The 24645-nt window shown below is 41.1% G+C and overlaps 1 protein-coding gene across 4 annotated transcripts in view; it reads right to left on the reverse strand.

Moving 5' to 3' along the window:
* Positions 1-1955: 1955 nt before the first annotated feature.
* clstn3 (calsyntenin 3) overlaps positions 1956-24645 on the reverse strand; it is a 28992-nt gene continuing 6302 nt past the window's right edge. The window contains exons 4-20 of one of the 4 annotated variants that reach the window (XM_084357430.1): positions 23444-23654; positions 23049-23257; positions 21779-21928; positions 19536-19721; positions 19163-19450; positions 17843-17878; positions 17579-17691; positions 15376-15535; positions 14591-14638; positions 14308-14456; positions 11704-11852; positions 8405-8631; positions 8059-8220; positions 7170-7315; positions 6848-6983; positions 4926-5110; positions 1956-3942 (exon numbers count right to left, since the gene is read on the reverse strand). In XM_084357430.1, the coding sequence (XP_084213556.1) occupies positions 3793-3942; positions 4926-5110; positions 6848-6983; positions 7170-7315; positions 8059-8220; positions 8405-8631; positions 11704-11852; positions 14308-14456; positions 14591-14638; positions 15376-15535; positions 17579-17691; positions 17843-17878; positions 19163-19450; positions 19536-19721; positions 21779-21928; positions 23049-23257; positions 23444-23654 (2705 nt within the window). In that variant the 3' untranslated portion in view covers positions 1956-3792. Of the gene's footprint in view, positions 3943-4925; positions 5111-6847; positions 6984-7169; positions 7316-8058; positions 8221-8404; positions 8632-11703; positions 11853-14307; positions 14457-14578; positions 14639-15375; positions 15536-17578; positions 17692-17842; positions 17879-19162; positions 19451-19535; positions 19722-21778; positions 21929-23048; positions 23258-23443; positions 23655-24645 lie in introns of all 4 variants that reach the window. The other 3 variants (XM_084357429.1, XM_084357432.1, XM_084357431.1) reach the window with 3 other exon arrangements.

Here is a 24645-nt window from a genome sequence, read left to right on the forward strand (position 1 = left end):
CGGTTTCGTATTCGTGAACGCGCTTACGTCAGAAGATGTCAGGGCTTGAAAAAAACAGAACGTAGTGGAACAGACGCAGAGTGAGCTACGTAAAAAAAAACAAAAGACATTGCGCAGGCGATCAAAGTCCAACAAATCAGGCGTGCAGTTGCCAGGTGCCAAACCAGAAACCCCCGTGATGAAAAAAACAAAAACCTCTTATTATTCTTTTTTTCATTTATTCTTCATTCATTATTCAACGATGTACAAATAAGTAATTGTAAATAAATAAATCGAAATAGGCTACACGTCTCCCGATTTGACACGGTGGGCCTCTGGGACATTGATGACCCCGGGCCCCTGACCCACTTATAGTTACAGTGGGATAGAAACAAAGGTCAAGTTGAAAAGAAAAGAAAGTGAACCCAGTGGTAAATGTTGGCTGGATACTTATTGCTGTTAAAAGACAAATGGCAAACTTAATTCCTTTAAAACAAATTGCAGCGCTGGTGTATAAAAACATTTTTTATTGTGTCCCTCACCGCATTTTACCTAAAGAAACATGTTTGAAAGTATCAATACAAGGCAAAATCTTTAAAGGTCAAAAGTCTAGTATTAATATATCATTATCAATGAAGAACATACTAATTTTATTTTATTATAATGTCACAGGAAGGATTCAAAAAAATCATTGAAACACATAGTAGCAGAAGCACAATGGTGACATGAAAACATCTTGGGGAATATCGAATGAGGAGGGTATAATTGCAAGTATTTTTGCCTTCAAACATTAAAAAATAAATATGTAGTATGGTATTTGTGCATGTTATATTATATTATGACTGGGACCTCAATTTCTCATAATCAATAGGAATGGCCTGTGACAAAATGGCCATTTTGAAAAAATTTTAAAAAATATGTTAAAATGATCTTTGACTCAACCAGCTGCAACAGGTAATGGGAGAGAGAGAGGAGACGACATGCAGCAAAGGGCCACAGGGTGGACCTGAACCCCTGGGCAAAAAAACTAACAAATGAGACTGAATTAATTTTGATGCACCATTATGCAGTTTTTAACTGCTTTAATTATCTGCTCTGACCTGCAATCTCCTCATTACATTGCCTAAGATCGTATATGTTGAGGACCACCCTTTTTTTATCAAACCCTTATGTCCCCCACTGCTTTTCAACATAGTGACCCCCTTGAGCACCGTGCTGGGTTAGAGTGGTAAATGTGAACATCTGTGTGAATTATTTGAAATATTTTGCCCATGAAAAGTGCTTGAACAGCCCTTGAATTGTATAATTTCATAATTGAACAAGTTTTTCTAACTACTGTAGATTGTCAATAGCCTTATCTTAGCCCTCATGTCGCCACCGCTCTTCACCACAAGTGACACCTTTAGGTATTCGTATAATGTCGTAGCTGTTGTTACCTTTAGGTCAACTTCTAACATAAGCAGCATTTTATTGCTCAACCTAGTAGAGTTTGTTTTAGGTACTTCATATAAACCTTGTTAGTTCAATCTAAAACAGTGATTTATACTTTATAAGACTATAATGTTGGTATCTTAAACTGAAACGTAACTTGTAACTCCAGCTGTCAGTAAAAAGTACAATATTTCCTTCTGAAATGTTAGTGGATGTACTGTATTAAGTAGCAAAAATGAAAATACTTGAGTAAACTTCAAGTACCTCAACATTTTACATATGTGCAGTAAATGAGTAAACTTTGTTGCATTCTGCTACTGTACATTTAGTCATTTTGTACTCCATATACTGAAATATAATAAAGTTGCATGACATTTGTTATGGGCCTAATCATACGTGATATCAAGATATTGTAGATTTTTAAAAAAATATGTGAACTTCTAAGTTACTTTTCACATATGACATATGATCACTTTTTAACAGTTTTACATTATTAGTGTCATTTCAGTGAGAACCCTCCTCTGACAAGAAAGCTCTCTCGTGGAGACGTCATATAGTGTTTTTATTATGAATTTTGTAATGTTTTCTGACAGTTCTCAATAACAATTAGTCAGCATAATCCATGTCATCATCGTATCAATAATTACAGGTAATGTTTCGATAGTAACATAGTAATAATATAAGTTATTAATCAATGCAATGTTTATTCCTTCTTAACATCACACTCAAAAACGACAGGCTTTATTTACTGACAGGTTTAGCACTGCACATTGATAGGCTACACAGACAGACAGCAAGAGACACAGAGGGAGAGGTGAAGGAAAGAGGCGGGAGGCAGGAGGGGAAGGTGAGGAGAAGCACACAGTTGTACATTCATTGAACCAAAGATAATTTATGGAGGGAATAAAAAGAAGAAAAAAAGGTTTTGAAATGTCAAAAAAATGACCTGGAAGCGTGAGAGATAAAATGAGTGAGACGTATCTAAGCATCACAACAATGTGCCCTCCTTTTTCTGTGATTCAGATATTGACAAGTTCTTAAATTACAACAATATTACACACAAATTAAGAGACACTCATCAAGCCAGGGATTATCATCCTTATCACTACTACTATTATTATTATTATTATACTGTTTTCTGGTGCTGTAAAGGTGATTCACTCAAATGGGGAAAAGAAAATCAGAATCTGCTCCCTCGCAAAGTGTGCAGAAAAAGAGTGGCTGCAATAATAATAGTAATAACAATAATATCATAATATTCATCATTGTATGTACAGAAAAATTCATTACAATCAATACAATCAAAACTGCCCAAGCTGAGCTGACATTCTGGAAACAGCAGGGGTAGCGTCATGGAGTGTGTTTGTGTGTGTGTGTGTTTTCTGTGTGTGTTTGCACGTGACGTCTTGTAGTTATTGTAAGAGCAGTGTGCAGTGAGTGAAACAGTGCAGTGAGAGTCACATTCCAGCGGTCACTGTGAGGGGAGGGAGTCAGAGGTCTGGTTTATTGTAGATGGTGATGTTTTGTCATTTAGTGGCACAAGCTGAAACTTTGCAAAGACTCCAATTTGGCTGAACACCTGGAGGCTTTTATTCTCTTTCAACTTGTGTAAATTATGAGGTGTATGGTTGATAGTCCTCAAATCTTCTCATCTTATCATCAGCCCCATGTAAAGTATAGTCAGGAGCTGAAGCGCTAAAGTAGACACAATACCAAAAAAAATACCTGCAAGCATAGTGGATTTTAGTTTTTTATGAGTGGCCGTAATGCCTGACCTCACTGTCCTCACTCTGGTTGAGGAATATGCGGCGAGAGGATGCAAAGACGGAGGGAAGAGCTTGTGCACAGACTTCTCGAGTCAGTCTAATAAGGGAGTGCGGAGATGTGTCGGGATCAAGGCTTTGTGTCTTTGCCTACAGATCTGTTCAAGGCCGGCATGTTGCGGATTGTTTTCATTTTGTAAAGATTTCATTCTGTGTTCAATAACAAAAGATAGAATACAATCTTTTTTTTTTTTTTTTAAACAAAAGTAGTCTCATTCAACCAGTGTTACACTATACAGACACATTACCATCTCGTGATTTAGAACTGGTGCACCACAAACAATTTTGGTGGGGTTTGCTCAGGCGATTAAATTACATTAACTGTATACATTGTGCCATTGAACATTTAGGTGGAGAACAACAGCCCATTGTTGGCTATAGGTCACATATGGCGTTGAGTGTCAAGAGTATTACAGTGACTGTGTTGTGCGTAGTGTTTGTAAGCATACATTCCTTATACTAGTGGTGTCAGCAGTCGTTGATATTAGAAGTGTTGGAGTGTGTGACTGGTGATCCGGTTTGTGGTTTCCATGAGAACTGGTGCAGAGACACGTGTGGCTCAGTAGCGGCGGGCGTTGCCGTCCCTCCCCTCCTTCTTGATGATGATTCGCTGGTCGTCGCTGGCGTCGTCAGGTGACTCCGCTACCTCCTCGTCCTCCTCCCCCTCCCCCTCCGTGTCAGCAGAGATGCCCATGCGAGATTCATAGGACTGTGAGAAAGAGAGACGTGTGGATGAAAACAGGAGGTTAAAGACTAATTCTGGCACTTTTGAACATATTTTAGGGACTTAATGATTAAATGCGGCAGCTGGAAGCCAGTACTCGGAAGTGATAGCTATCGTGTTTGAACACCAAAGTCACACAATAACACAAAACTATCTAACCGATTGTGGAAGGGCAGACCAGCAACCCCTGTCTGCTGTGATGTAAAATTACTGTTTTTGTCAATGGAGTTGGGTAGCTTTGAACAGAATGATATACTGTAACAGCTGTTTTCTGGTTGCATAAAGATTGTTATTCTATAGAAAGAATTGCTACAGAGATAGTCCTTGGCAATGAATAAGATCCTGTATGTAACCAGAAACAGAAGTCAGATCCCTCTGTTCAAGGCCACCAGACTACAATGACGAGCAACTATTGTGTTCTGCGGGGTAAAATTACTAATGATGTCAATGGAGTTTGGTGGCTTTGAACAAAGCGATATAACAGCTGTTTTTTATTTATTTTTTTATTTTATTATTTATAAAGATTGTTATTCTATAGAAAGAATCCCTACAGAGACCTATTTGTTGTAAGGGTAAGATCCTTTTTGTAACCCGAAACAGCCGTTGGATCGCTCTGTTCAAGGCCTCCAGACTCCATTAACAAAAACAGCAATATTACCTTTCTAAGATGTTACCTTACAGAACATCTAAATCTGTTGTGTGACTTTGGTGTTTAAAACAACAACTCTCCGCGAGGTAAAATAACTGTTTTTGCCAATGGAGTTTGGTGGCTTTGAACAGAGCGATATAACAGCTGTTTTCTGGTGCAGCAACTTTCTATTTTTTAATTAGACCCCAAAATATGTAAAAAAAAATTAAAATAAAATAAGGCCCAGGTGTAAAAACACCAGAATCACCCTTCAACAGGTGTGGTCATTTATTACAATCATATCATTTTCAGGTTGATAACTTGTCTGTTTTTTTTATACCTCCATAGGATTGACGATGATGGTGAGGGCAGAGTCATCCCATTGGCTGCTACCCTCCTTAGCCCCGCCCCTGGCACCCTCGCCACGGCGATGGATGGAACGAATTCGGAACACACCAAGGATCACCATGACAACCAGGAAACCCACACACACCATTATGATGACGGTGGCTGCTCCTGGCACCACTATACAAAAAACAACAAAAATACAGTGATTATTTTGTCATAAAACCATCTTTTTGTTGACAAATTAAAATAACAAAACCAACAATGTATTGACTCTACAAGTATTGTCTGGACAGTGAAAGCCTGATGTAGCGTATTCCTCTGTTGCTCTGTACTCTGAGCTCCATTGTGTTTCAACAAACATTAAATACACAAGTGAGCCACATCATTGCACTTGGTGAGAGGTTCCTTATTACAACCAACTCAAGAACTGCAGTTTATTTCAGCAAATCATCTTGTGTTCATCTCGCAGTGAAACTTGGGAAATGAAACATAATTACATATATCGGAATTTTTAATGAGAGAGAAGGAGTAGGTGCCATTTTGAGGATTTTAATGTGGCAATTATACTTTTTCCCTACATAAGTCTGGCACAAATGAGAGAATTTCTACGTGTGCCTTAATACATGTGTGGAGAATATCTTTAAGGATTAACAGCATGAAGTGGGTTTGGGGCTGAGTGACATTGACAGTGTAGGGAAGTCCTTGAAAGGACATTTTTGTTCGGTAAACTTCTCTCTAATTTTCCTTCATATCCAATGGGAATCCAAACTTTTTTTTCTCTCTTTGTGAAGTTTAAACATATGTTGACCCAATTCATGAGTTAATTAGAAAAAATTGCCCCAGTCTGAGTATTAATATATGAAAAATAGCACAATTATCTGAACCAACCAGCTGTTTAAGGGTACATTTTGAATTGAGTATTTGCTGTAAGACTTTGAGGGCAACATTATTCAACCTGTTAATCCTATCAGCTGCGTAGCTGCAGTTATTGCACATATGAAACACCAGAGGTGTAGCAGGACATTACACAACTATTGATATCACTGCATTAAAGTTCTGCTGCAGCCATTTATCACCAGTAGGTCTCTGTGGTCTTTTGATTTGGGTTTGATGGTTGTTCTTTGCCCAAGGCATCAAACTGAAGAAGACATTAAATTTGAGGTTGCAGCTCCCAATCTCTGAACTCTCCCTTTGGACACTGGAGTTTTCTTGTGAACAAACGTCAAAGTTTTGTTTCCAGTGTTACACACACAAAGTCACTGTGGGTGTGTTGATCTAACAAATGTGTCAAAGCTGATTCTTAAAGTATTTTATATCCTGAAATGTTTACATCCACAATCACTGGTGTGCAGTCTTCTGGCGCATTGCAGCATATCATTGTCTGTTACTGCCACCTGTTGATCAGTTGAATAGTGTTACATCATTGGTAGGCTCATGTATCACAGCACATGTGTGCATGTGTGTACATGAGATAAACAAAGCAGGAACCGACTCATAGAAAAACAGCTCCAACTTTGAGGTCTAAAGCTTTAATAACATAAAACAGTGCAAACACCTTCAAAAAGCAGCTCAAGATATTGGACTTACCTACTTATTTATTTTCATTTCTATCAATTCCTTCTGTTTAAGACAATCTTTTTGGTATTTTTGCCTTTATTTGATAGTCACAGTTCAGCGAGAGACAGGTCACAATGTGAGAGACATTGTGTAAAGGTCTCTGGTTGGGAATCAAAAGGCGGACGCTGCAGCCATGTGGTACGAGCCCCAACCATTAGGCTACCCTAATCCATCACTCTTACATTGTGACTGTATTTTATATGTTTCTTTTGTGTTTCACTGTGACATCTGTTCTAGGAAGGTGCTGTAACAACAAATGTAACAGGTCAGGAAAAGCTGATGAGAGGGAAATGTCACCTGAGTTGCGGTGTGGATTGGGCAGGGTGTGTCCGCTCAGCTCTCCAGCGTGGTGGGATGGATGGAGAAACTGCTGCTGGGAGGCCAGCAGGTGGGAGGGGTGGTACAGACTGTCCAGAGAGTGCAGGAAGTTCACCTTTAAACAGAGAGGAAGCAAGAGTGACCTCACTGGGTTTGTGGCTTGAAGAATATAGTACTTAAAAAATCCAAGGTTATGTATATTCTGTTCCTAACAGTCAAGAACCTCCATGCTAAAATCTAAAGGATATGTCTATCTTTCTGTCAGTCCCAGAGGTGTTGTGTGAATGATGAGTCCTCTCACCTCCAGAGTCAACTCATTGCTGGTGTATCTGCCATTCATCTCAGAGCAGGACAGGCGGAACCGCCTCTCAAAGCGGGCTGAGCCTTTGGCCAGTCGGTAGCGTACTGAGCGAAGGACGTCCTCGTACACAGAGATGGATTCAGCACCTGAAGGAGCACAGAAACAAAAGAGAACAGAATAAAAAAGGAGACAGGGAGTCAATACTGAAATGAAAACTATGGACACAAGGAGGAGGAGGGAAAAGGAGTCTGCAGCTACTTATTGACAGCTGGGAGTGGCTGTTTGGGATGGATCACATCACTATTTGAGGTCATTGGGAATCCATCATGACTTTTAAAGAACTGAGTGAATAAGTTTCAAAGGCCTTGAAAACCTAGTTTCAGTCATTGTAAATGGTTTTGCTTTCCTCACCGTTTTTTAATTGGACCTGACTCATCGGAAGAAGGCGATGTCACCTATTTAGTGATATTTGAATTTAATGTGATGACATTCGTGGGGCTGTTTGCTTCTGTCTGTTAATCAGTTCTGATAAAACCACATCCACACGCTCCTGATGAAGCAAAGTTTGAGTGATTGTTAAACTAAAATGTTTTTCTGACCTTTAACTCTCATTGTCGCTCATCATGTTATGAATATTTAATGTTATAGTCATACTTCAGGGGCTTCATAAAGAAGAGACACAAACAAACAACAGCAAATTATTAAATCTAGATTCTTCAGACATATTTTGTGGCATCTGTTTTATGTTGTTTACCTGCAACTCATTGTTATTGCTGCCTGTCTTGTCCAGGACAAGATAATTCTGATGCTGACGATGCTTTCTTAGTTAGAAAAAGGAGCGGTTTCGATGACAGTTTTAAAATGTGCAGAACATCTTCATGCGGAGTACCTGTGATGGCAATATAAGCTGTAGTATTGATGATTTCCAGTCCCCTCTCTCGCACAACATCCATGTCCACCAGAAGCTCCTCCCTCTCTGGGTTTAGCTCCTCCCCCAGTGGCTGGACCTCACAGCCGTCCAAAGTGTGAGCGACGGCATCGGACATCAGAGCTAAGAGGAGGTGAAAGGAGACAAATGAGGACTTCATTACCCAAATTTAAGGAGCAAAGGAGGCAGACCACAGATGGTCTCTCATTTCCTTATACAGAAAGTGGTAAGAACAGGTGATATGAGACAAAAATCTCTTAAATTAGCTCATAGATGAAGCACTGGGGTTACTTAATACCTGACTCACCTCCACCCTCCATCCCCTGTGCAGCCGTGTTGACAGCATGAGACAAGGAGCAGACGATCCGGAGCTCAGGGAAAAGGGGGACGCCACGGGGGCCTTCAAACTCAGGGGCGGGCCGGGCCAGATGAGGGCCGACCCCGGACAGAGAGATCTGAGGGGCGTCAGGCTGGAGGACCACCAGGTATCCTTCCAGCTGCTTGAGGGACAGGCAGCTCTCCTCGTTGAAACATCTGGCAGGGAGGAAGGAAGTGTGCGTGTCAGAAAGACAAAGGAGATGTGAAAAATGTCATTGGTTTGATCACTCAGCTGTCTGCGGTGTCTGTGGGAGCAACTTTGCAGTTTTTCTGCCATGCAAGCCATCTGGCTCTTAAGATTGGTCTACCACTTTGGTCGAGACTAAAATAACTATGAAGCTATTAAATGGATTGCCATGAACTTTACTGACTTTGGTGATCGCCTGGGTTTTCCTCCAACCCCATCTTGAGTTTGGCAGTTTTGTTTTCTAGTGAATAAGAGACATTATAGTCCTTCCTCAGGGTGAATTAAACAACTTTGGTAATCCTTTGAATATTTTTTACTAATTAGCATTGCACCTCTACAACATCGTCAGACTCACGAAGGACAGTTTAAAAAAAAAATCTAAATCAGTGCAGCAGAAGCAGAGATTATCCCACGCATTCTGCCTCTTTATCACAACCCTGTCGACCTCCAACTGTTCGGCTGGAGATTCGGGTGAGTTATGCTCGTGTCAGCTAACGTAGCCTCAAGCAGAGAAGAAGAGCAGGCTCAGTGAGGTTTAGTGAGTTCACTTCTTTTTACATCAACACCCTGTTTTCAAACTTGTCAATTTATCAGACTTTGCACAGCTTTATCTGGAGCTAAGAAAATACTTTTATGCAACTCTTTTACACGTACACGGTAATCCCAAGTATAAGCCATTGGTGAAAACGTCAGCCATTGTTTGGCATTACAGCGTCTCCATTTGGTCTTTTGGAGCCCTAAGTGACCATATTTGGACGAGAGGGTGGAGCTGGGGAAGATTTCCTGATTGGATCCGACAGTGGTAGCAAATTGTAGATCATAGCGCTAAAGCACACACTGCTTTATCATCTATTTTACTCTAAATTGATCCTCTGCATCCTTTATACTTTGAGTTGCAGATACAGATTATCTTTTATTCCATCGGCTATTGGCTTTTTTAGCAAACTATAACCTCCATGATCTACGGTGATAGTGCAAGTGATGTGGATCTTGACTTGTTTATGTGGTTGATGTATTATGTATTTGTGTGTGACAACTGTCTGTATAGCAAATTGCCCCACTGGGACATTAAAGTTTTACTCTACTATACATTTCAAAAAAATAATATCATGCTGTACTGCAGATGACTTGAAATTAGTGATTGAGACTATAAAGTCATCAGGAAACTGTTTACTGATGTGATAAATCAAGTTAAAAGTAAAGTCATTTTCTCATAAGCTTACATAGAGTCAGACTTCTTTTTTGCAACCAGTATGAGTCGCCCCCTGCTGACCATTATTAGCTGTCTATCGGTAATCCCAAAAATCTGTAACCAGACTTTGACGTGTAAAACTGGTATAGTTCCCCTTTTCACTTGTCATCTAGCGCCATCATCTGGTCAAAATTTAGATTTGTCCAAACCTTCCACCAGTCTCAGCTGCACCGTACATGTTATCAAAACATTATACACGCTGAACACCATCATTCTCAGTGTTAGCATCCTGATGTTAGCGTTTAACTCAAAGTACCACTTGCATGCCTTTAGACTCTCAAATCAGCAACACTGTGGCTGGAAAGTTGGCACGATGATCGTGTACAAAAAGCTCTAAATCCAGCGCAGTGTTTTCTCAAAGTAGTTCCCTAATTTCACCATAACTGTGGCGAACAACGGCTCCGTTGCGACACTGGAAATAGCAAATGTCAAATCCCAGTAGCTCTGCTGTTACAAATTTAATTTTCCTGCCAGAAGAGGGAGAGCAAATCAGATTGATAACAGGCTGCTTACATATATTTATTCATCTGCACTATAATTCAGCATCGCATTTGAAAGGGGATTAACCAAAGTGTGTGCAAGTGTGTGTGTGTGTGTGTTTGTGTGCATTTGTGTGTTACATTTCCACTATCAGAGTGAGCAGCTGCTTCTATCGGCCTCTCCAGAAGGGCCTGCTGTTCAGCCATCTGGGTAACTCCTGGCCTCAAATCAGTCTAATCTTCACACACGCAATAAAACACGCTGGAGGAAAAAAAAAACTCTGGTACACTTGAGCTGAAACTAAGGGAAAAAAATCTGCCCATGACCTTGAATTGCTGAGATCTTGAAAAAAAAAAAGTAGGTGGGAAAAAAACCCTCCAGCACTGACTTGTAGCTTGGCAATCATCTTTATCTTATAACCATGCGACAAAAAAACAACAGCCCCTAAAGACAAAGACAAGAATATCTGCACAGCCTGAGAGTTTGACGAGATCTGATTTGTCATCATGCAGCTAGTTTAGGTATAAATACACAATATAGCACGTAGTATACGCGCTCGCTGTGCTTCCCAGGGTGAATTAATATTTCATCAGCTAAAAGTGACTGCTAAAGCCAGAGAGCCAGCTCGCAGTTGTTAAGCATGGTTGAGCACTGACCCGGAAACAGAGTTTGTGTGCTTTTTATTTTCACAGCCATGTGATTCAGTGTGATGCAGACAGAAGCAGGGAGTCAGGGATTGTTTAGGAGCTGAACAGCCTGGTGCTGTCAGTCTGTCCGGCACCATTAAGGATACAGAAAAAACATCCTAGCAGGAAGAGTGTGTTTTTCTCCAGGTGAAGGTGAGAGACTAACATGATGATGACAGATGATGGCAGCGAAACAGCTTCTCGAAGTTAATCCTTCAACAACCTGAGTTACTATAAAACCAGGCTGATTGAATTTTTCACCTCTGTCTTGCTGACCGAATGAGCAAGAGATAAGATATTCCTTGTTATCTCTTGCTTTGACATATTCTCTATATAATCACCTCTTTCATGCTGCACCAGCTCTTATCACCACTGAGGCAAGGTCCATGTTTGATGAGTTCAAGAGGAGGCGTCAGAGGGGTGCGCGGCGGCAGAGTGTGAGATCTGATTTGACTGCTGCAGACTGACTCTCAGATTCTCAGCAAACTGTTAGCAAGTGTCTGATGAATGATTTGTGACTTACAGTGTGATCATTTACATTTCCTTAAGTCTGCTTTAGTTAGTTTCCTGCATTTCACAGAAAGACTTTCAATCAACATGTATGTTTGCGTGTGTTTTTGTACCTGAGCGAGGTGGTCAGTTTGAGGGGTCGGACTCCGGGGGTGGCGAAGCGTAGAGAGTTCCTGTAGGTAACCTGCTGCACCGCACGGTTAAAGCTCTCAATGTCGTCACCCTCCAGCACCAAAACTGACTGGCTGGGGTTCACATGGACCTGCAACGACAAAGAACGAGCTTGAAGTTCCCATTCATTTACATAAACACATCATGTTACCAAGGGTCCAAAATACAAGAGAATAAAAGAGAAAGGGAAACTTAAGAAAGGTTTAATCTCCTTGAATCAACAGCAAAGAAATGATAGCTTTAGCTGAAACACTATTAATATAAGTCACCACTAGAGGAGGTTAGAAACACATCTGGCAACAAAACAATTTGTGCTGCAGTTGAAGTCTTATTTCTGTCTTATACAATAATCAGGTGTTCACATGAAGATTGAAACATTGCATTCCAGTGACAATAATGCTCTTTTTTAAAAATCGAGCTGCAGTCATATATATTTGTAGCGTTGGACTGTTCTCAGTTACATCACATAATTGCTGTCAGTAACCCTGTCTGGCTCTCACTCGCTGAGAGGGATGCTGTTTTTCTGGGGGAAGATCACTGAAGACTCGGTCAGAGGGGCTGACTGTAGCGGTGACTTTTCCAACAACACAGCGACAAAAACATGTGAGTTAAAAGTTTTCTTGCTTGAAATCACCTCACATAATCATCGCCAGTCAACTGCGGGAGCCGCCTGGCTCTACCACATTACTGTTGTTTGGTCTTGTAACTTTGTCTTGTGGGTTGAAGATTGGGACATTTCTCTTTTATTTGATGAGTGAAGGATCTTTGTAGTTGTCAGACTGAGAACGCCATCAGGCCGACACCCCTGTCCTGTGCTGCCAGCTTTTCCATTTGCACAGAGGTCGTCTTGCCTCTGTTGCAGCTCTGTTACTACCTCCCCTGGTGGATCAGAGGCGGAAGGAAACGGTCCCCCCATTCTGCCTCTGTAACTTTCACACCGATGGCGAGGAGGAATATCGGCGCAAGATTCCCGCCTTGAAAAGGCCGTGACAATGGGGCGACTGTGTGAACAATTAAAGGCTGCTCCTGACGAACTTAAGCGACTGGGGACAATTCTCAACTGTGCATAGGTGTACGCCACCCTGTGCATGTGTTTATGTCAACTGATGTATGTCTCTATTTAATATAGTATGTTTTTATGCGTTGTGTGTGTGTGTGTGTGTGTGTGCGTGTGTGTGTGTATGTTTAAAGGTCCTATTTGTCACAAAAATTGATTTTGGAGCCTCATTCCCAACTCGTCAAAAACTGACCCGCCCTACAATCCCACAGAGTATTTGACGAGTTGGGAATGAAACTCAAAAATCCACTTTCTAAGAAATTTGGCCTTTAAGCTTGCTGAAGCACAAATTGCTCACTTCAGACAAATGCGAAGCGACTTGACTTTTAAAATAATAAAACACAGTGAACTGTGACTTCAAAGCTGCTTGCAGATATGGAACAAGCGATGATGTGTATACTGTATGATTACAATTGAGATTTCAATTTACAGGGGTTCTCAATACGGGGATGTTTGCATTTGGATTTCTAAGATTGGGCTCTTCCAGTCAGTTAAATGAGGAGCTATATCTGAACCCATAGATCTTAAAACTCAGCAGTAATACACATTTTTGCCAAATGAGGGGTGTGGTATGGTCAACCAAATTGTTTAAGGGTTATCCATAATAACAAAGAATTGAATACACACACATCTGTCACACATTGACACACTATTAGTATGCTATACTACTTGATTTAAGTCACTAAGATCTTTGGGTGATTTCTATTTTGTAAAGAGCAATTTTTGAAAAGTTGGTTATAATATTGTACGTTTTGTTTTTACAGTTACCTCCACCAATTAGGTTATTAGTTTTCTCCCATCTCTGTTTGTTTGTTGGTTTGTCAGCAGGATTACACAAAAACTACTGAACGGTTTTCCATGAAACTTGGATGGAGGATGACTCTCAGCCCAGAATAGAGCCCATTAACTTTTGATGCAGATCCGGGTAAAGGAAAGGATCCAGAATTTTTTTCTCACTGTCGTTTACATTGTGAGTTTGGGCATTTCTCGAACATTTTTGTTAACATCTCAGGGAATAATGAATGGCTCTTGATGAAAAAAAAGAAATCAGGCATAATTAGGTGGCTGATATCTATGAGTGAGATGCGGATTTTAATAAAAATCCCGATCTAGCTGATTTAGATATTTTTAACAGCCACTGCATGGTAACAAATAGCGATAGAAACCTGCAGCTACCACCAATGTGCAGCTGAGAAATAGCGATTCAGGGAACTCATGGGTCTTGGGGGAGGTGTGCACTCTACTGAGTGCCATTCTAGTTTATATATATTTATATATCCCCTAAAGCAAACACTGTGTTTGGTTTATTTCATTCTAGAAAGGGATTTGGTTTTGAAGATGGCTCAAAATGTTTGGTGAATAAAGCACGATGTACTAGAGAAGAGTGGTGCAACATGGTTTAATTTTGAATGTCTGAGACAAATGTTCAGTGACTCATTACACATCCACTCTCTATAGTGAGGCAGTCTTTAGCTCTCTGAGGCTTTACCTTCATGCCAGAGCCCAGAGTCTCCAGGTCTCCGAAGTCGAGGCCCTCCCTGCAGGCGTACAGACACTCGACCACACTGTGAGGCTCCACGCTGCCTGGACGCACCGTCACTCCGGACAACAGGCCGTGGTAACCACCCACATACTTCACTAAAGACCAGAGACAGTCCAGCATGAATACCACACTAATATTTCAATATGCAAATACTGGAAACAATGACACAGCAACATCAACTCTGCCACTGACAACAGCATGAAAACAGCGAGGTCACCTGAGTCTTTACCCTCTGGGATGGTGTTGTTTAGTATCTCCTTCTGCTTCTCCTCAGGCTCTGCAGGGAAAAGGGGAACAGACAAAGAGAAAACAGTAAGGCACACTGAGGAAAATAGGAAAATGTAGTGAGGTATGAAAAGAAAGTGAGAGGGAGTGCCAGAGATTGACAGGAATAATGAAATATATAATAATAACACCAGCAGGCACGAGTGAGAAAATGCAAGCAAGGAAAAACTGTAGATGTTATTCAAAAATGCACCATCTCCTCATTATCCAGCAGCAGCTGTTGCCAAGCAGGCAGCAGAGCGACTTCCAATGTGGAGTGAAAGGCTGTAAATATGTGTGTGTGTGTGTGTGTGTGTGTGTGTGTGTGTGTGTATGTGTGTGTGTGTGTGTGTGTGTGTGTGTGCGTGTTTCACTGCTAATTGGCAGCCAGAGTTTCCCAGTTTAACCAGCGGTCTGGGTATAAGTGGCTGATAGCTGTCTGGCCCTCGTGTTGTTCTGCTGCCCTGAATAATTGATAAGTCAGTTATATTATTAGCCCTCAAAGACAAAATGCATCAGGAAAATTAAGGAGTGGAGCGAGGAAGCAAAGGGCGAGACGTCTCGGACGATTGTCTTAAGGTGCCTCGTGAGGGTTTACGAGTTGCTGGTGCTTATGCCAGAAAATGTCAGCCTGCTATCTTTGTTGATGTGTGTCTCTGCTCCGCTTGCATTCATTTCTGTCAAAATCCATCATTAAGCTGGGATAAAATGTATGTCAGTCGTGGATTCACTGAAGATGAATTTCTTTACCCCAGCAGGCGCCGATGAACATCCTCTGGCGGGGGGCGGGGCTTGGGATGGCTCCGTTGTCATGGATGAGGGCAGGGTCGAAGGTCACACCATCGACGTACAGGGTCACCGAGGGGAACTGGACGCTGAGTGAAAGATGATGCCACTCACTGTCACACACCTGTTTGACGGAGATAAGATGAGGTCAACATGAGACAGAACAACGGAAACAGTTGGTGCTCAGTATTCAGGGCTCAAGACAAGAACCAGTGGCACCAGTGCGACCAGTGAAAATGTGGAGCTGCACAGATTTTTGGGCGCATGTGCAAACAAAACAGTCACACCCTGGAGCTCTGGTATCAGAAGAAGTATTTAGAAAAAAATTTAGAAGACAACAATGTGAAAATATCTAAATAATCCAAATCCTGCATTCATACTCGGGCCGGACGATATGGCCTTAAAATAATATCGCAATGTTTTCAAGCTATATCGCAATACAAGATATAGATCTCAATATTTTGAAATCACCTAAAAAGCACCTCATTATTGCTAAGACTGGCCGACAAAATCAAATATCAGGAAATCCTTCACCAAATACCTCAATGTTGATACTGCAACAATATTGTAGGGATGACTATTGACTAAATATTCACACAACCGGACGTTGAACAGGTATTTAAATGAAACCAGCTGAGAAGTTTAGAGGGGAAATGTCTCTTTGGTGGAAACTTCTAACAGCTCATAGACACGTGAACTGTGACAGCTTGCCCCAACTAGCCACATCCAGAAAAACAAAAGGTTTTGTTTTGGCCACGAGTTTAGTCTTTTACTATATGTTGTATAATAATAATAATAATTCTAATAATATATAATAATAATAATAATTAAATATAATAATTGTGTGGACTTTTAATGAATGTAATAATCCCTGCTGCAGTTTAATTCATGTTCTCTCATATAGATATTTAAACCTTATGCTATGAATGAGTCATTGCTGTGATTGCTTTGCAGAGGCAGTTTATCTTAACATCTAAAGGTAAGGTTGATTTATTATCTTTAGCTAACTTTACGTTCTTCTTTCATTTGTTTCTTTTTTTATATTTTAGGGCAGTGATATTGGAAATCGCTCTCTACAGTAGACATGATGTTGACAGTGTGATGCTGTTGTAGCTGAAGATGTAATGCATCTACATCGGACCTCATTAAATCCCCCCTAAAATTGCACAGACCATTTCAACACAGACCTTTTGTCCTCGCCACTTTGTAACACAAGGAGAAGCCCATGGTATACAATATCAGAAAATAGAAATACTCAAGTAAAACACAGGAATTTCAAAACTGCACTTAAGTAAATGCACTTAGTTGAATTCCACCATCAGTGTTAATCCCAGTACACATTTGTGTGTATTTGCTTTCTCTGCAGATATCAGAGGGAATACAAAGAGGAAAGATGGGGGAGTTAATCTGACATAGGGGCAGAAGAGGAGGACCGGGGTAATAAGATATCGCGGTTCAGACAGACGGATTTGACAAATCTTCTCTGTATCAGCTCAGCATCCTTTAATCCATGCTGCCTCAATATGTCTGGGACCAGTGGCTTCAGTCAAAACAAACCCCTTTTTACACCAAACCCCCCCCAAAAGAAATCCCCAAAACAAACAACACACACTCACACACATGCAGCACATGCAGGTATGTAACTTTGCCACATGAGCAATATTCAAAATAGGTCACTTGGAACCATTTTACATGCACATTTCTCTTGTATTCTGCACCGCTGCATGCATGAATCACTGTTAACCTTTACGTACACGTTTCGGATGACAAAATACGAATATGAGGCTGAGAACTGTGTTGTTAATTCATGTCAGAAGCATCTTAATGTGCTCGGATGAGATGTTGACACAGTCTGAATTATAAAGAAAATGAATCTCATTTTGTTTATTGTTGTCCTTCTTCCTGGGAACTAAATATCACTTAATTTAGTAAGAAAAGAAGCCCTTCATCAGGATAAAATGAACGTTTTCCAGATAAATATATCATTTGAAGGTAGATGAAAGTACTTATAATGCTGCAATTGATGCTTTTTTGTTGTTCCCATGTTTTTGTATTACTGGATGATGTTGCATCGCCTCCATTTCAGCTTAATTTCAAGGTGTAAATACAGAAGAAACAAGTGCAAGTGTGAGAACATCAAAGCTCAGAGTTGCAGTTCCCCCAGTACCTGCTCCAGTTTCCACAAGAACTTGACGGGCCGTGCGGCGGAGACGTCGGCCCAGTAGAAGAGAGAGAGGCGGCAGCCGTGGACGGAGAGGGAATAGTGGGAGAACGAGTCGTCTGCGGAGCAAAAGGAACAGAAAATAATTGGTGGGTCAGTGCGGTCTTGTCAAACCGTCTCAACTTCAGCAGGCATTTCCTCAGAGAATAACCACAGTGAGGAATAAAATGAGTTTAATATAGATTTTAATCTTTGTTATATCTCTCTCACCTGTGAATTTTGTATCCGTATTTACCGAAGGAAGCTCTGCAACCAACAAAGTCAAACAGTCATGTGATGCACGCGATATTCTGCCTGGCACAATTACAGTGTTTTACTGTTCTTCTGCTGTCCACTTGGCTGCTCAAGTGGAGCAGCTGGGTTTTAGTGTCTCTCTCAAGAGCACCTTGATACGATAGTAGCTCTTAAAACTAAAAACTTTTTTCCCTCCTGCTGTTCTGAGGATTTGAGGGGGGGGAGGGGGTAACCTTCTGGGAGTTTGCTATGAGATTGAAAAAGTTTCATTTTTAAACTTTCCTTACTGAAACTGCCAGCTACATTCTCAAAAACGCTCCTTTAAAGGAAGATACGGCGGTGAAGACATTGTTTTTTCATGCACTGGTCAAGTTTGAAATTTTAGGATATTTTGCCGTCAGGCTAGTGGAAAGAAAACGTCCAAAATACACATTCATGTGTCCATTTTAGTTCAGATTTCTTTTGTGGGAATTTATGTAAGTTAGTGCCTGTTTAATCATATTGCCAAATCATTTAAAAACAAAATATCAGAACATTTGTAGTACAAAAAATCATCGCCTCACTGTTTCACAGTGACATTGACAAATGACACTTTTTATCCTGTTGAGGAATTTTACAAAACTTATCTTTAAAGGCTGTTTTCTCAAAATGAGTTTTTTTCTGAGACAGAAATCTCCACTTCAGTAACATTTGGGGTTGTCCCGAAGACTATTTTTTTCGGGATTCCTATAGTATTGTTATTTGTTATTGAATAAAAATACATTTCCCAAAAGGTTTTGTGTGTTTTACTTATGTTTGTAATCCCGAGCGGTTTGATTTTAACAAGGTCTGATAACAGCTACTTTGTATTTTGCCCTTTATTTAACTGCATATCTACCCATAGAAAATTTGGGCTGAGCCCTCATATTATTTACATAAACCAAACTTTAAAGTTTTATTTATATCTATATTCTGGAGGTTTATACAGAGAGGCTTGTTCATACATCATGTATAGCCTGATTAATATTACATTGTATACCTCAAAACATGGCAAACATTGATTCTTTGAGGCTGCTGACAATATTCTCTGGTTTATAAATTGTTAAAAAGAGATATCAAATTCTGTCTGTGAGAACTTTTGGCACCAAAAATCCAGTATTGGTCGGGCTCTTCTAACATGTCGAAAAAATAATCACAATGTCACATTTGCATATTTAAAAATAAAATTTCAGAAAACTTGTAATACAAAAAATACTTGTCTTAATGTCTTCATGATAATATCTATTAAGTAGAAGCTTTTGTTGTCTCATCACGTACCGTTCCTGACGGTGCTGCACACAATCGTCTCCTCCTCTTTGCGATTTCCTCGGCTCTGAGTGGTCGAAGGCTGGATGTTGGCTCCACCCCTCCTCATCCACAGCTGCAGGGTGAAGTGGTCGCCCGATAACGCTGAGACGACCGAATCCGGCACCACGGCGACGTGGTTGGACCCGTTGAAGGAGAAGACCAGAGATGAATCAGAAGAAGGCAGAGTGGGCAGAGCGGAGGTCCAGTTGGCAGCGGGTGACGGAGGTGGGAGGAGGTCTACCTCACCTCTGACAGCACCTGAAGGAAACAGAGGGAGGATGTTCATAAGAAAATGATCCGGCCCGCTGAATATTCACGTTTTCATCTATAAAACAGAACTCACCACACAGACGTCGCACAGATCTGTCAGAGTAGCTGTCTCTGTCGCAGCCCTTCCCGATGTGGCCGGTCTGGAGCTCTACGGTGGCCTGGATGTTCCACACTGTCTCTTCACAGGTCTCCAGGTGCAGGCTGGGGAACAGGGGGATGCTCCCGGACCCGGGAGTGTACTCCACACGCTTGGTCCATCCTGGAAAAATGTAATATGACACAATCATAACCTGACATGGAGCATATATGCATTAGGAGCATGCTGTTGTAGCAAGGATGTTGGTTTCATTGTGTGTGTGTGTTTTATAGGTGTTTTCTGGTTTTGTGTTGTCTTTTGCCCTTTCTCCTGTGTTCTGTATCTCCCTCCTATTTTCCTGCAGACCTCACCAGTTTGCTTTCCCACCTGCTCTGCATCTCCCTCTTTAGCCTTTCCCTCCCTCCAGTGTTTTTCCGTTCATTTCCCTCACCTATGTTTCTCCGCCTCACTCCACCTGCACCTCATCCCCTCCTTAGTTGTGTCTGTATTTAAGCCTGTGTGCTCCATTCTGCCTTTGTCAGTTCGTCCTGTGTGTTTCACCTGAGCCTGTTCCCACCAGTATTCTCCAGCGTCACCCAGTTTTACCTCGTGGTATGTTTCTGTTTTTTGAGTTGTACTTTGCTCCTCTTGGTTGATACTTTGTTTTAGCCTTTGTGTTGTATTTTTGTGATTTACAGTTCTTGGTTGTTGTTTTTTAGGTTTTTTTTTGTGATTCTTGGTTTTTGGATCACTCATTTGGGACCTCACAACCTTTAACTACAGTGTAACACCACATTCGCTTTCATTTTTTGTTTTCAGTTTACTGTTGCAATTTGGTTGGGTTTAGGCAGCTAAAATACTCCCCCAGCCGCAAAGCTTTGACATTATAAAAACCTGATTAGTCAGTTGCGATGACGGCTCTGGAGCAACATTAATTAAGATGAAGAAACAACACCAACATGGCGACATCAGATTATGTTAAGTTATTCAGTCAGTTTCATACATTCATTCTCTAAGAACTTACAATTTAGGAAAAGAAATGAAAAGAAAATGGCTGATTTTCCCTTTTTAAAGACACAATTTATTAAGGAATGTTCGCAAGCGCCAAGAAATGTTAACTATGAGTATACTTTATCAGCTCTCTCTATCAGCACCTTCATTTGTGACTGGCGGCTGCTGATTGTGGTGTGAAATTATGACAAACTGAATAAATCACATTACGAGACAACATGTCCAGGAAAACTGTTTTTGTGCATTAGATAATAGATGCGATCAACATATACTGTTAAATCACAACCTAATACATTGGAGGGACTGATCAGACAGATAGCAAGCTAGCTAGAATAGCCTGAGGTTTGCAGACCTATTAAAGCTGCTGTGAGTGATATAATTTTAAATAAATAAGTGTGAAATAGCTCTATATCCCAACAGTAATCACTGTTACAGAGTGTTTGGTCACTTTATCAAATCAGGATGGAGAACTCCATAAAGAGGTTGTCCTGTCTGTACGTGCAGAGAGCAGGATCTTCCTGTTTGCAATTATCACTGCCTGTTCATGTGGTGACGTCAAGAGGAAGGGCGGGTTTGCTAACTGTAAAACGGACAGGAAGTTAGCTAAGACAACGATTACAGCAGCTTTTTAGGCTGAAGTGTAGCTTGCTTAAGAAGTTTCTAATGTCTCCTTTTTTCTCTTCTACATCGCATTGTCTAAAATCAGATATGTCGAAGATTATTTTAGGAGATTATTTTCATAGCACTGATGTTCTTAGCACTTATGTTCCCACCACTTTTCTACAGAATAACACGCTTGAGGAAAAGAAGATCTTTGGTTCATCCCCCCAGATGAAATGTCATAGCATCTGGTCACTGACATGTTAAAAGGTAAGTAAAAAAAAATAAAAATCAGATCCACAAACCAGAAAGGCTGCCAATAAACGGTGCCTGCTCATCCCGCAGAGGGATCTAGTGTCAGGGGAAGTGTAGCAGTCGTATGTATGCTTATGTATAAATACATTATCACAGTTTAATTAATTGCCTCCCCTTGATATCACTTGGTGGCATGGCTGCCGCTTTAAAACTCAGCTCTTGATATAAACATGCAAAGGTGAATCATCCAAGCGGCAGCCCACGCACATTCCAGCTAAAAGTGATAGTTGAAAGGAGAAACAACAGATAAAGAGACTAAAACACATCTCCTGAAGCCTCGTGAGAGTTATCCATATGTATATAACACTGTTTACCCATCCAGCCGGGTTTGCAGGACGGCTTGACCGTGACGACAACCTGAGCATCAGCCTGAGCACGGTTCTTTCCGCAGTCGAAGGCTGTCACCCAGAAGGTGTGAACACGCTGACGCTTCGAATCCAACGGTTCGGTGTTCTTAATGTTACCTAGGAGACAGAGAGAGACAAAGAAAGAAAGGACGAGAAAAAAATCAAACAAAGAATAAAAGGGAAACAGAAATAGACGGCGTTAGTCATCAACAACACGCTTACGTAATTGAAAGCCCAGAACAAATGAAGATCATTGATAAAGCATCTCACGCCGCACGAACACATTAAAAAAACCCACTATCCTGCTCGGTGCGCTATGTTCAGGATTAGAAAGAGATAAAGCGAAAACAGCGGGAGATGAATTGTGCAGAACAAGACGAAAACTGAAGGGCTTCTCCTGTTTTAAAGAGATAAAGGTAACAGCGAGTAACTGTGATAGGCTGACAGCGCTCAGCATGCCAGCTGTCAAACAATAGGTAAGACAGAAGATGCTGTGACATGGCGAGAGGAGAAACAGAAGGATGAAAGAGACGGCGGCAGCAGCAGAAAAGACGAAGTATGGAGGAAAAGAAAATAGACAATGACAAGCCCACAGCATCTGAACAAGGTTGGAACAAAAGGTCTCTGTGCTGCTGTGCCAGCCTGACCCAAAAACAGAAAGGAGCTGCTCATCCTCAATCCGCCAAACTCTCCGAGTCCAAACAGGGCGATTCTGCAGAGTCATCCTAAAGCAGGGACCCCCTCTGCTGCTGTGTCACATTACAATTGATCTCCCACCAGCCAGTCAATGAACACACAACCACAAGGAAGAATTTCGGGAATCTACGAGCAGGTAGGAACAGAAGGATGCTATATTAAACCAAACAGCTGCTGCGGAGTTTATGCAGAGGCAGAACAAAGGTCCGCCCACACGAAGTCTATTTTAACATCTTTTGGTTTCTACCTGTGAGAGGAATTAAACACTCACTCTGTCTCAATGCAGACATCGATATCTCAGCAGTGTCTGCTGTGTGTGTGTGTGTGTTTTTTGTATAGACGACATCCGCTGCTGAATACTGAACTGAATATTGAATTTAGTGATTCTACTGAGAGCTGATAGCACAGACGGCATGAAAGGAAAAATAAAGCTGTGACTGGTGGGGTTATTGTATTTCTGTAGCACAGAGAGAGAAATATTAATAGGTCTGCGACTCCCAACGCCCGCTGATTTAGTGCTACAAGATAAAACATATCTCACCATCGTTGTCAATAGCGAAGGGCACATTGGGAGTGATGATGTCGTAGAAGCAAATCTGGCTGTACTGCGGGGAGCAGTCGGCATCCAGAGCCTCCACACGCACGATTCGGTCAAACAGGCGCCCTTCTGGGACCGAAGCCTCGTAGCGACGCTCGACGAACACGGGGGAGAACTCATTGACGTCGTTCACACGAACATGAACGGTGGCCCTGAGGGGAGGAGGAGTGGGAAGCAAAACAAAAGCAGAGGGGGGAGAGAGAGATGGATGATTGTCACAACAGGAAGTAGAGATGGCCGGATGGTCTTTGTAGCGCACAGCCAGAGAAACCTCAGATAGAAACGGTAATTATTGTTTCAAACGTTAAATATCTTCAGAGGACAGAGACGGGACTGACTTGTGGGATTTCTTGCTGTTGACTCCATCAGGTCCCTCTCCGCAGTCGTAGGCCTGGATGGTGAAGCTGTGCTCCCGCTGGCTCTCGCAGTCCAGTGGCTCCTTGGAGCGGACCAGACCCTCGCCGGTAGAGCGGTCCAGAACCACTGCTTCAAACTGGACCGATCCTGAACCCGAGGGGCCATTATGAACCCGGAAGCCACAGATTTCACCTGGAAGACGATGTGAGGGAGGAAATATAAAAACCATGACTTCAAGTTTGCTTATATCGTAGTTTTAAATAAAGAAATAGTCTAAAATATCTGGTATAATAATATAACTTTGTATTAACTTTCTTATGTTCAATGATTGAAAGTAGCAAAGCATATTCACTCAAGTACTGTACCTAAGCACAAGTTTGATGTACTTGAGGTACTTGACTTGAGTATTTTCTTTTTGTTGCTCTACTACCTTCTGGGGGTAAATACTGTGCTTTTTACTCACTGGATTAACTTGATAGTTACTAGTTACTTTTATTGACAATCAGATTAAAGAAAGCACTGATTCAGATAACTCCGATAATAAAAATGCTGGATATTCGACCTGATTATCGTTCGAGCATATCGAGCATTACGTATATGCATACATGTAAAGATAACCTTAATTTACTTTTACTTGTATCTTTAGTAATTAAGTCCTTTAATTACCAGAAAATTTAGTTTCGATTCTTGAGTACTTTTAAGACTCAAGTACTTTTCGGAAGGTTAACTTTCAGTAGGTTGAGTTTAACTTTTGGGTACTTTTTACAACGCTGCTGTTGTTTATCATTCTTTAACTCAAACACCGGGTCACCTGGGACAGGTTTCAGGTTTACTCTGTGTCCCCAGGATCAAAACAAAGCAATGTGAAGCAACTTTTAGTGTTTAAGCCCCCTACCCGAGAGGCAATCTTCCTGAATGCCTGAGGTCTGCAAAAGCTATTGGCTCATTTAAATCGGAGCTTAAAAACCACTGTTTACTGTGGCCTCCAGTAATACGATTCATAACTTCTTTGTGTAATTTTTAATTGGCTTACTTTTGTTTTTATTGTCTTATAAATGCAATTTCTACTATTTATTTGTTTATTTTTGCTCATTGTTTTGTCTTTGCATTGTCTTTCAATATGTATGTGTGGCCCTGTAAAGCGCTTTGAGTTGCTTTGTGTCTGAATGATGCCATATAAATA

The sequence above is a fragment of the Pagrus pagrus genome (genome assembly GCF_965226575.1).
Source record: "Pagrus pagrus genome assembly, chromosome: 7".
In the NCBI taxonomy this organism is placed as follows: Eukaryota; Metazoa; Chordata; class Actinopteri; order Spariformes; family Sparidae; genus Pagrus; species Pagrus pagrus.